This window comes from Psammomys obesus, unplaced genomic scaffold (genome assembly GCF_907164565.1).
Source record: "Psammomys obesus unplaced genomic scaffold, mPsaObe1.curated_primary_1811, whole genome shotgun sequence".
In the NCBI taxonomy this organism is placed as follows: Eukaryota; Metazoa; Chordata; class Mammalia; order Rodentia; family Muridae; genus Psammomys; species Psammomys obesus.
Genome location: NW_026593286.1, coordinates 7810841 through 7823019, shown reverse-complemented (window position 1 = coordinate 7823019; position 12179 = coordinate 7810841). Strand labels below are relative to the sequence as shown.

Here is a 12179-nt window from a genome sequence, read left to right as displayed (position 1 = left end):
AAGAAAGAAAGAAAGAAAGAAAGAAAGAAAGAAAGAAAGAAAGAAAGGAGGAAAGAAAGACACAAGGGACAGGTCCAAGTCCATACAAGCAAAGGAAAAGAAAGCTGAAACCCAGGTTTCTGTCCAGCACTCTGGGCCATCTCAGTGTCCAGTCACTGCTGGGCGACTCCCAGTGTGTCAGAGATTGTTTTCACTCTTGAGAGTGTCAGGTTGGTGGAGGCAGCACTGCAGTGGTCCAGGGCTCTGTACCTTGTTTCAGCTGCCTCATCAAGATGCTTGTCTCTCTGACACAATGAGTAAACAGGAAGTGTCTCTGCAGTTAATTAAGGCTCCTCTCTGGGTGGTGTGATCACCAAGCAGCAGTAGAGTGGCTTTCCAAGGGACTCTCCTCCTCCCTCTCTCCCAAGATGCACTGGGACACCGGAAGGGTAGGACATGCCTGGGAATATCTCCTTCCTGACTCTTCTGAGAGCCCATGGTCATAGCCCACTGGGAAGTGTTTCACATGACTTTTTGCTCTGGCCACCCCTCCTCCCTTCCACATCTGGCAACAGGCTCAGCCAACCCAGTAAACATAGAAATACAGAATTCTTTTCTCTCTAACTCAGTGTAGCCCCCCCCATGCGGGTCTAGTGGGTTTGCTGGATTGCCTTTCACTGGAAATGGTTAGTCCTCATATTTTGAAGAGAAAAAGTAAAAACACCAGTGTCTACTGTAGTCCACCGAGGTACAGGTACAGGGAGATTGGGAGTTTATGTTAAGCTAATTCACAATACCGGCCCACTGCGTTTTATTTTCAAATAGAATAGCTGAGCAAGGCAAGATTCAGCTCTTGTTGTACTCAGAGGTTATAGTGCCCGAGTAATAACATGAAATCCACCACAAATCCTAGAAACACAACCAAGGTCAGAATATGCTTTAAAGTTCTTTTGAAATAACTGCTATTTATGGTCAGTATTGAACTCTAAAGGTGTGACAGATGTGTCTGTTCGCTGCTGTTTATTTAACATTTAAAAAAATATTTTGTTTATTTATTATGTATGCAATGTTCTATCTGCATATACACCTGCATGCCAGAAGGAGACCCATGATCTTATTATAGATGGTTGTGAGCCACCATGTGATTGCTGGGAATTGAACTCAGGACCTCTGGAAGAGCAGGCAGTGCTCTTAACCTCTGAGCCATCTCTCTAGTCCTTATTTAACATTTTTATAGAAGGTCCAGTAGTTGAGATCAATGTAGTAAATGCCAAATCAGGTGACCAGTCAGTCTTCTCAAAACTAAGGACAGAGGTGCTCTCATGAAAAAAACTGTAAAGTCTTTTTTTTTTTTCCATCTTAGTTGGTGCCTCAGGGTCCTACCCATGATAAGGCAAAGTGCCAAGCCACCTCTGTGACCACAGCACACATTAGTGGGACTGGATCATGCCAGCATGGCCCTTTACACCAGGCCCCAGAAGAAAAGCTGCATTTCTTTTAATGAGGTCTGGCCCCTCACCTTCCCCTACTGTGGAAGTGATGGCATCTCATGGGAGAGAGAGAGCGAGCATCCTCTACCTCCTGCATCTTCCACAGCTAAGCCCATCAGACATCTGCACAAGCACCAGTCACCTCACTTCTCTTCAACCCAACCCGGTTGAGCCCACACCAGCTTCTAGGGAACAGAGGCAGAGTCCCAGGGGACACTGAAATGGGATGGTGCTAGCCCTGGTTTGCATGTCCAGATCTAGGGCTTGTCCAGGTTGAAGAAGAGGAGGTGCTTTCAATTGGAGAAAGCATCAAGGTTTATTCCTTTGATGTTTGTTCTTTCAGACATTTCCTGTCTCAAAAACTGCGTATCAGGCCAGAAAGGGCTCCCAGCTACTGCTGTGAAATGCTGTTACTGCTGAAATAGAACTGGAAAGCTACAGGGCCTGCCCAAGATGAGAAAAAACTCAACACAAGGGAGGAGGAAAAGGACTATGAGAGAGTAGATCTGATTTTTGCTTGAAAGTCATCAAATGTAGCCATTTTAATAACCAAAGTCTGAGAGAAAAGCATTTCCATAAAAATCAGGCTCAACTTAGAGGGAAAGAAGAACTTAGGATGGATAAGATTGGCGATATAAATACAATTTACACCCTTGCTCCAAACAACTTTGATTTTTCAGTTTTGGCTGCTCTCAAACTGACAAGTAAGCTTGAGTAGGGTTTTTTTTTCTATCAAAAAAAAAAAAAGACTTTAGATTCCTCCAAACCATTCCAAAATCTGGGTGCACTCAGAGGGTGAAGGGGAAGATCCACAGAAGCCATCTTACCCCTGGTCCGGGCACGGCGTGCTGGAGTCCTTCTCTTTCTCCTGGTAGCTGCCTGGCCACCAGCTCTGCTGCCACCTGGGAGGGAAGCAGGCAAATGCAGAGTTGAGCAGAGTACAGGTGAAAATGGGAAGGAGCAAGGGAGGCATCAGCCACATCAGGCCACTTTCTCCATGCCCTGTGGAAGAGAGCTCATGACAAGGAGCCATGTTCTTCCAGGCAGAAGTCAGAGTTAAAGCATGTGCAGGATTCAGTTGTGTTGACACTTTGGAAAGAAATCTGTTTGTCTACACATGTAGAGACATGAATGAAAATGTTTCAAAAAACTCAGCCCAAATAAGGTGGTTTTCAAAATATGCATTAAAAAAATGACTACAACCATGTTTTTTTTTTCTTTCCAAACAAAACTGTACACATCAGTCAACAAAGTAAATTGGAGGCTAGCTTGGTCTACAAAGTGAGTCCAGAACAGCCAGGACTACACAGAGAAAACCTGTCTCAAAAAAAAACCAAAACAAAAACAAATAAAAATATGGACATCACATCTATTCGAGGGGCCAAATATTGTTGCAGGATATTGGTGAACCCCGAGATTGTGAATTATAGAAACCTGTTTCTTGTTTAGTGTGATTTAGCCCTATCACAAACCTGTAATCCAAGAACTTTTTTTATTATAAGTAGGTAATTATGGTGTGGCTCAGCCCTAGCACACACCTTTAAAGTAGGAGCTTTCAGTACACAGGATTTAATAAAGTTAGCCCTAGGTCAAGAGGTGGAGCAAGAAACCAGCTGACAGGGATTAAGTAGAAAGGAGGGACTTTGAGAGAAGAGTATTTAAGACAGCATGGAGAAGCAGAAGGAGCTTTTTGTCTTTTAGCTTTTGTCTTTTTCCTCCAGGGTCATCAGCTGAGCTAGCAAGCCTTGGGCTTTTTACTTTTGGCTTTTTGGAGTTTTGTTTTTTTCTCTGGGATGTAGCCTAATTTGGAATATCAGCTGGGTGCGCTCTCTCCTCTGAGAGAGCAGCTTTTTACCCCAGCATCTGGCTCCTGAGTCTTTATTGGCAAAATAGAAGGATTTGGGATTGTATTTCTCTATAACAACTTTGGATATCAAAAATTGAGTATGAGGCCAGAAAGGGCCCTCAGCCACTGCTGTGGAATGTTGTCATTGCTGAAACGGGACTGGAAAGCTACAGGGCCTGCCCAAGATGAGAAAAAACTCTCTGAAAGGGAGGAGGAAAAGGACTATGAGAGAGTAGATCTGATTTCTACTTACAAGTCACATGTAGCCATTTTAATAATCAATGTGCAAGAGAAAAGCATTTCCATAAAAACCAGGTTCAACTCAGAGGGAAGGAAAAAATTGGGACAGATAAGATTGATGACATAAATACAATTTACACTCTTTCTCCAAACAGATTTGTTTTTTAACTTTTCTGCTCTCAACTTGAAAAGTTAGATTGAGTAGGTTTTTTTTTTTATGTTTGTTTGTTTCCATTTAAGACAGAGTTTCTCTGTGTAGCCTTGGCTGTCCTAGCCTCACTTTGTAAACCAGGCTGGCTTAACACTTAGAGACCTGTCTGCCTCTGCCTTCCAGAGTGCTGGGATTACAAGCGTGTGCCACCATGCCAGCCTTTAAGCAACTTTTCCCCCCTAAAGAATGGTTTAGATTCCCCCAAACTTTACCAAAATCTGTGTGCTCTCAGAGGGTGAAGGGAAAGATCCACAGAAGCCATCTTACCCCTGGTCCGGGCAGGGCGTGCTGGAGTCCTTCTCTTTCTCCTGGTAGCTGCCTGGCCACCAGCTCTGCTGCCACCTGGGAGGGAAGCAGGCAAATGCAGAGTTGAGCAGAGTACAGGTGAAAATGGGAAGGAGCAAGGGAGGCATCAGCCACATCAGGCCACTTTCTCCATGCCCTGTGGAAGAGAGCTCATGACAAGGAGCCATGTTCTTCCAGGCAGAAGTCAGAGTTAAAGTATGTGCAGGATTCAGTTGTGTTGACACTTTGGAAAGAAATCTGTTTGTCTACACATGTAGAGACATGAATGAAAATGTTTCAAAAAACTCAGCCCAAATAAGGTGGTTTTCAAATTATGCATTCAAAAACGGAATGCAACCATGTTTTTTTTTTTTCTTTCCAAACAAAAATGTACACATCAGTCATCAGCACAGCTGGGTCATTGTCAAGAGCATAAAATTAGTTTGGTGAAATTAATATAGAGTGGGATTACAAAACCTACTTCACGCACCTGATCAAAATTGATAATTATTTGGAAAATGGAATTTAGCTTTTGTCTAGAAGAAATGAATCTCTTAGACCTGTCCTAAAACCAGATTTCAGAGACTGTTTGTAAATATATACACCTTATAGGAATAAGATTGTATGAAAGATCACCATGTTGATGTATTTATGGTTGACTTATTCAAAAAGTATTGTAGGGTTAATTGGTCTCCCCCCTCAAAAAAAAGAAAGAATACCTTTCATGACAAATGTTGAGCATGTTCAATATTTAAAAAAATAATATAGATATCACATCTATTCCAAGAGCCAAATATTGTTGCAGAATATTTGATCCTATTGAGAGCCCTGACATTCTGAACTGTAAAAACCCGTGTATTGTTTGGTATGGCTAAGCCCTAATGCTCACCTTTAATTCAAAAACTTTCTGTTTACTGTAGTCAGGTGATTATGCTGTGGCTCAGCCGAAGGACATACCATTAATCCAAGAGCTTTCTCTATACAAGATTTAGTAACGGTATCCCTAGGTCAACAGGCAGAGGAAGATACCAGCTCACAGATTAAGTAGAAAGGAGGGACTTTGAGAGAAGGGTTTTTAAGAGTGTGGAGAAGAAATAAGAGCTTTTTGGCTTTTAGCTTTTGGCTTTTTCCTCCTGGCTGTCAGCTGAGCTAGTAAGCTTTTGGGTTTGGGGTTTTGGCTTTTTTCTCTGGAATGTGAGCTGAGTAGGTCAGCTGGGTGCTCTCTTTGCCTCTCTGAGCTAGCAGGTTTTCACCCCAGCATCTGGCTTCTGAGTCTTTGTTGGTAAATTTGAACAATTTGGGGTTTCCTTCCTTCCCTCCTTCCTTCCATCTTTCTTTTTTCTTTTCTTTTTCCTTTTCTTTTTCCCCTTCCTTCCTTCCTTCCTTCCTTCCTTCCTTCCTTCCTTCCTTCCTTCCTTCCTTCCTTAACAACATTTTGGCACTCACACTAGTGGCAAGATCCCTTGGACAGAGAGATCACTCCAACTTTGGACAATCTGAGAAGCCATCAGATTTGTCAAGTCATTGAGGAAATCCTCAAGAGTTAAGGATGAGTAAAGTACCATACTAGAATGCTTTAGAGCCTTGTATAGGGCTAATCTAGATGGCTTGAAAAAAGAAGCAAAAAATGAAAAGCTGAATGGCTTACCTTAAATTGTATCAATACATATTATGATTATTATACTTTTGGTATTTTATACTTTATTCTTAGTCGCTATGATGGCTTTCTGTACTTGCTGAAAGAAAAAGTGGATTGATTAGATACAAGCCTTAGAAGGAAAATTAGAGAGATTTATAAATGAGAATAAGAAAAATAGTCAGACATAGACAGAGGCGTTTAGACATCTTTAGAAAGACCTATAAATGAGAATAAGGGAAATTTTCAGACAGAGGATTTTAGACAAGAGCCTACCATGCCTTTGCATAATGAAACTGAAAGGGGACAGCCTGAGGTTGTTAGAAAATTAACCTTAGTTTATCTAGTTGCTATACAAGACATACCTGAGATGATAGGTACCCCCAAGGTTATGGAGAAGTTAAGTGGCATCCTATAGACATGTTAGATTTGAGGAGATTTAAGGAAGCTGTCATTTCCTATGGTATGCATTCATTCTATGTGAAGCAGATAATAAATTCACGGGCAATTCAGGACAGAATTATCCCCCAAGACTGGAAAGATTTGGCAACAGCAACATTGAAACCAGGTCTTTAGTTACAATGGCAATCATGGTGGAAAGAGGAAGTGAAGACCATAGAACAATGAAATCAGGCTGGAGGAGGTATTGATGTTTCCCAGGATCAGTTGCTAGGTGAAGGTCAATATGCTAATTTACAAAGGCAGCTTGAATTTGGTGATCATACCTTGGCACTGTGCCATTTAGCAGCTTTAAATGCTTGGAATAAGTTTGAAGAATCAGGAAAGAGATCTGAATTACTTATTAAAATTATACAAAGGCCCAAAAGAAACCTTCACTGATATTTTTGCAAAGATTGACTTCAACTGTAAATAGAGTAATATAAGATTCAGAAGTCAGAAAAATACTAGTCAAATCTTTGCCTTTTGAAAATGCTAACTCAGAATGCAAAAGGGTGATTAGACATTTAGAGGCAAAATCAGCACCAGTAGAGGAATGGAACAGAGACATGGCTCATATTGGATCTCATGTTTATGATCCTAATCTGATAGAAGAAATAATTTCTAAGAGTCTTAGGAAATATCAAAATGGAAGATGTTTTAACTGTGGTAAGCAAGGCCATTTGCAAAGGGATTGTAGGTAAGGCATTCCTAGAAACAAGGTTTTTTTCTAGAGATAATGATGACACCTGCCTTTCAGAATTGCCAGAACCACACTCTGGAGTGTGCTCCCCCACTTAGAATGCTGAGATGATGCCACTTGATTAAGGTCAAGGGCAGAGAGCAGATAGGATGTATGACCCACAGTCAGAGCCCTTCCTCACCCAAGGACATGGTTCACGGAGCTGGGACCCTGATATTGTGGATATTTATGGGTATTGGTGGAGGGACAAGAAGAAATCTACCTGATATACCAGCAGGTCACCCCTAAATGCTTCTGTAAGAATATGAAAACGTGGAGCCACAGAGGGTATTCTACCAGGCGCTCCTATCAGCTTCCTCATAATGTCCCAAGCTGGAAACATTGAGGCTCCAGCATTGGGAGAACATACAAACAAATTCAGGCTGGTCAAAGTTGGCTCCGTAGCAATAAAAAGAAGCCAATTACCACGGCAAGCATTCCTCAACGTGAGTTAACTGCAGAATCATTCTGTGCAGGGAAGGAAACTTTACAGTAAAGAACATGGCAGGAAATCTTACTTAGCACGTAAAAAAACAACCTAAATTAATTTGTTCTTGCACAATAAGTGGCTGCCTTGATGAATAGGGGCCAAAGAAAGGGCACAGAAAACCTCTTCAGGTTCATGCTCCTGTTCTGAGTCTTGTTAGGCTTGTTATTGTAAAACCAATGCAATTAGCTGGATTCATCAAAGCGTGTGCTTAGGATCTGTGCCTTTCACTATACACCTTGTCTTAAATAAGAACTGCAAAGACACTGAGCCCTACTTAATGCTCATGTGTTCATACAGAAGGGTGTAAACTGAGGGATGTAGGTTTTCTCCAGAGTGTTCTTCATGTACCCCTGAGTTCTCACTGTTCTTTCAAATCACTTCTCAGGGGACCCCAAGCCTTTTCTATCATGGTATTTGAAGTTCCTCAAGAGCCCAGCAGCTAGGTGGGGTAACACCTTTAATTCCAATATTCAGGAAGCACAGGCAAGTATATCTCTGTATACCACAGCCAGCATGGTCTAAACAGCAGGCTCCAGACTAGCTGGTCTACACAGTGAGACCCAGTATATATATATATATATATATATATATATATATACATATATATATGTATATATATATATATAAAGACAAATGACAAACAAATTTGTCACTTTCTCCTTACTGCCTAATTTCAAAGCTACTTGTTAATTTGTAGGAACATGATAGAGCCACATTCCACCTTCAGCAAACTTGCTCGTTGCTTACTCACTGGGTGCATTCTGAGCAATGTGTCATTAGGTGATTTTAAACCCCACAGAGCAATACCGTCTTATGAGGCCACCCTCATATGTGTGGTCTGTCACTGTCATGGCCACAGTTACGCAGTTCCTTGAGTATTCCAAAGTACTTACCACTCTTTATTGTTCTTGGAACAAATTGCCAAAAGTTCAGTGGCTTAAAACAGCACAAGTTTATCTCAGCACCATGTCAGTTAGATGTTTGCTGTGTGTCTCACCAGGCTGAAGTCCAGCTGTCCACAGCCCTTCATCTGTTCCCAGAGGTTCTACAGGAGAACCTATTTCCTTGCCTTTCCACGTTCTCAAGATTGCCACATTTCTTGGCCCCTTCCTGCATCCTCAAACTCACTAGTCTTTCATCCTTCTGAGTATTCCTGCATAGTCATTTCCTCTCTCTGCATCTAAGAAAGGTTCCCACTTCTAAAGAACCATAAAATCAGATCAGTCACCCGTATACCAACAGGCAAAAATAACTTCCCCCTAAGCTAAGGTTCTTAGCTTAATCATATGTGTAGAGTGCCCTTGTCATTAGTATAACAGGTTCTAAGGGCGAGGAGGACCATAGGGGAGGTCATCATAGTTTACCCCATTGTCATACACAACAACAGTAGTAATTCTAGCAACAAATGACTTCTCTGTTACATCAAAAGCATGGAAACACTCCTTGTTTCCTTACCTCTTCTCTTCCTGGATTCTCCTACAGTAATGTTGTTCCTAGTGTCCACAGCTTCTAGAAAACAATAACTGGCGATTAGGAAAGAAATAATGAGGAGAAGTAACAAACCTTAGGACCTTCCACACTGCAAGCGCCTTGCTTACATCAGTGTTTGGATGATCATTTTTTTCTTCCTTCTAGAAGAATCCAAGGCTACTGAACTGACAACTAGGAATCCAAGCAGGGTCCTGGCCATTTTTGGACCCCCACCTCCCAAAGAAACATTTTAAATCTTAAAACGTTTTTTTTTGCACAAATAAGAATTTTGTAGGCAAATTTTCTGGCCAAGCCCTAATTAGTTCTTTGACACTCTTGAGGACTTTGGTTGGGAATATACTCTGGATTGAGACTAGCTGACCTGAACTCTTTTCCCTTCACAGGCTGCAAGCTCATACCCGACAAGGACCCTTGTCATGGCTTATGTGACAAAGCAACTTTATTATCTAGCTGCAAGAGTTTACTCAGCCGACTTGGGTGGCAGGAAAGAATGGGTGTGACTCAGTACATCAAGGCAGCAGGCAAGCAAGTGCCAGTTTTAAGACTGTGTTTCTTCTCTTTCACCCAGATGTGACCAACTGACTCCATCCTGTCGCACATGGCTCTGTGAAGGGTTCTTGCTGCTCTCCAGCTCCCAGCAGGTAGGTTCAGAGGACTGGATTCAGGGCTGGCCTGGACCACAAGCTAGTACTGTAGCTGGAGCTGTGGTACTCACGGAGCCATCCTCAACTCATGACCCCTGGGCAGCCTTATGTATTCCTTACCTTCTTGGCTGCTTCCCATCCTTGCTTCCGGGTCTTCTGCCACATATGTTGGGGAACACATGACACAGGACCGTGTCTTTTCACTTGTGGATGGTGCTGCTCCTGGGACAAAATCATGGGGTTTGTTTGTTTGTTATTCAATTTTGCAGTGTGAGGGGCTCATTCGTGCTAGGCAAGCATTCTACCACTGAGTTACACCCTCAGACTTTTTTATGTTTCATTTTCAGACAGGGTGTCAACTAATTTTCCTAGATGGCTTTGAACTCACACTAGCCTAAGATAGCCTTGAACTGTGGTCTTCTAATTGTCATCCCAAGGCTCTGACACATGATCTTTTCATAAGTTTTTTGGTCCCACCTCTTCTCTTGTTCCTCTAAAATATGTTTACATTCTCCCTCTGTCTTTCTGTTCCTCTTTTTTAGTTGTTTCTGTCCTGTCTTGCCCCCTTGGTCAGAACTGCATCTGTTTGATTATTTCAGGGCATGGTCTCCTTGTCTCTCATAGAGCAGCAGGACAGAAGCAAGCTCTTTCTGACCCCTTCCTTTGTTCAGTTGGTGATCTAACATCCCAGATACTAATCCTAACCAAAAACTGCAGTCCATGGATTCTGAGACAGAGACAGAGAAGAGCTCCCACTGTTGTTGGAAGGCACAGCAAGCTACAGTCTGAACTACAGAGGAGTGCTTTCTGGAAAAATAAAAACAAGCACAATGAAAACTAAGAAACAAACAAAACACCTGTTTTTTCCACCATCTACATTATTTTCCATCTTTAATTTTTTATGTGTAGCTGTAAACAAAAAATTAAAGTTCTTATTATACATGATGAAGAATAACTGTTTTTTTGAAACCAGTAAAGGGTAACCTTTGCTAGTTTTACCAGTTTCAAACACTTCCCATTTAGCCAATGCCTACCTACTTAGTAACTATGCTTCTGAAATCTAGCCAATCAGAGACAACGATAAAATTTGAAATTCATTCAATCTGCATCAGCCACCCTCCAAATGCTTGGATGATATTTCTGTGGCAGCCTATTCATAAGCACTTCTATTTTGAAAAGTGTACGGTCCTTGAACTACCTGCTTCTTAAAGCTCCAAGTGAAACCATTGTGGCCTTTTTTGTAGAAGCCCTGTGCTTTGAGCACAGTGCCTCCTCCCACTCCCTCCAGGGCCTTCACTTAGCTTCAGATATGGGAGTGATGGTCTCTAGCTTCCATGTATGGTGTTCCCATCTGAGGACTTGCTGGGACTGTCCTGCAGATGTAAATTCTAGACCTCCTGTGCATAGTTCAGACACTGTTCCTGAAACACACTGAGTGACTCAGTATGGATAGCAATTTGTTTCATTGTGCTCTTATTTCTGAATTATGTTAGTTAACGATGTACATATGAATTAATGCAAAAAAATTGCCATCTTAATTTGTAGGTACAGCATTTAGCAAATATTCTGTCTGTGTTTATTCTTGCTTCATTTAGTATCAACTTTTTTTTTTTTTCCCAGACAGGGTTTCCCTGTGTAGCCTTGGCTGTCCTGGACTAGCTTTGTAGACCAGGTTGGCCTTAAACTCAGATCTTATTGCCTCTGCCTCTCTAAGTGCTGGGATTAAAGGCATGTACCACCATGCCCAGCTATATCACCAACTTTTAAAAGTCTTTTTTTCTTGTGTCTAGTCCTGATTCTTCCATTCTTTCTGAATACTAGAAGATAATGACACAAAATAAACAGATGGGAAAAAGGTTGAGCAAGTTCCTGAGCTAATCCAGCCTAAAAAACTAACGAATGTGGACCAACCAGGAAGTAACCAAATTGAAGTTTGGCCCTACTCTATCTTGGAACATTCACAAAGACAACATGGTGGCTTTTCAGTCTGCAAAATAAGACCTTCTGGTTCCTTTTTTTTCTGTGTGTCAGCTGCCTTTGCTGACCTGCATTGAACTCACAAACGAACTCTACTGGACACACTGCACTGACTCACAACTCACTGAATCCCCTCTTGCTGCACTGCTCTTAATAGCTTCTCTTTCCTGTGCTGCTTTCCTGAGAGTTGGGTGTATCCTAGCTCTGACTCATTCTGTCAAATCTTTTTCTGATTCTTTACTTTGTCTGCCCCTCAATTAGGCATCACTTTCAAGCACAGCTGTTTCCTTCTACAAACTAATTTTACCTTAAACATGTGTACTAAGGGTGTGACTGTATTCCTGCCACAGGGATTAAAGGTGTGTGGCACGTCTGCATTCCAGCATGACCTAGGTCTTTGGATGTGATTCGCTGTCGGAGCAGCCATGTTGCTGGATTAAAATTCCTATCCAGGAAGAGAACAACATTGCAGGGGCAAAGCCAAATGAAAGCCTGTTCCTCTAGTCTAAGTGAGTGTGACGAGGTTGTACATGGGATGGCTGGGTTAGGGATGCACACACAGGGCAGGCTGCAGACCCAGGAAAAGTGTAATTAAAGCAGTGCCAAATAAGGTGAGAGAAGCTTTAAGCCACCAAATCCGGGGCATCTGTTACATTATTGAGCAGACGATGCCAAAACAGCCTGATGTTCTTCAGGCCTTTGGAAGGTCT

At 42.0% G+C, this 12179-nt stretch overlaps 1 protein-coding gene across 4 annotated transcripts in view; it reads right to left on the bottom strand.

Moving 5' to 3' along the window:
- Window positions 1–12179, bottom strand: part of LOC129683848 (nuclear autoantigen Sp-100-like) — a 42871-nt gene that overhangs the window by 13127 nt on the left and 17565 nt on the right. For 3 of the 4 annotated variants that reach the window (XM_055616829.1, XM_055616828.1, XM_055616831.1), the window contains exons 6-9: window positions 9613–9714; window positions 8813–8866; window positions 4034–4108; window positions 2297–2371 (exon numbers count right to left, since the gene is read on the bottom strand). In XM_055616829.1, the coding sequence (XP_055472804.1) occupies window positions 2297–2371; window positions 4034–4108; window positions 8813–8866; window positions 9613–9714 (306 nt within the window). The remainder of the gene's footprint in view (window positions 1–2296; window positions 2372–4033; window positions 4109–8812; window positions 8867–9612; window positions 9715–12179) is intronic. The other variant, XM_055616830.1, reaches the window with a different exon arrangement.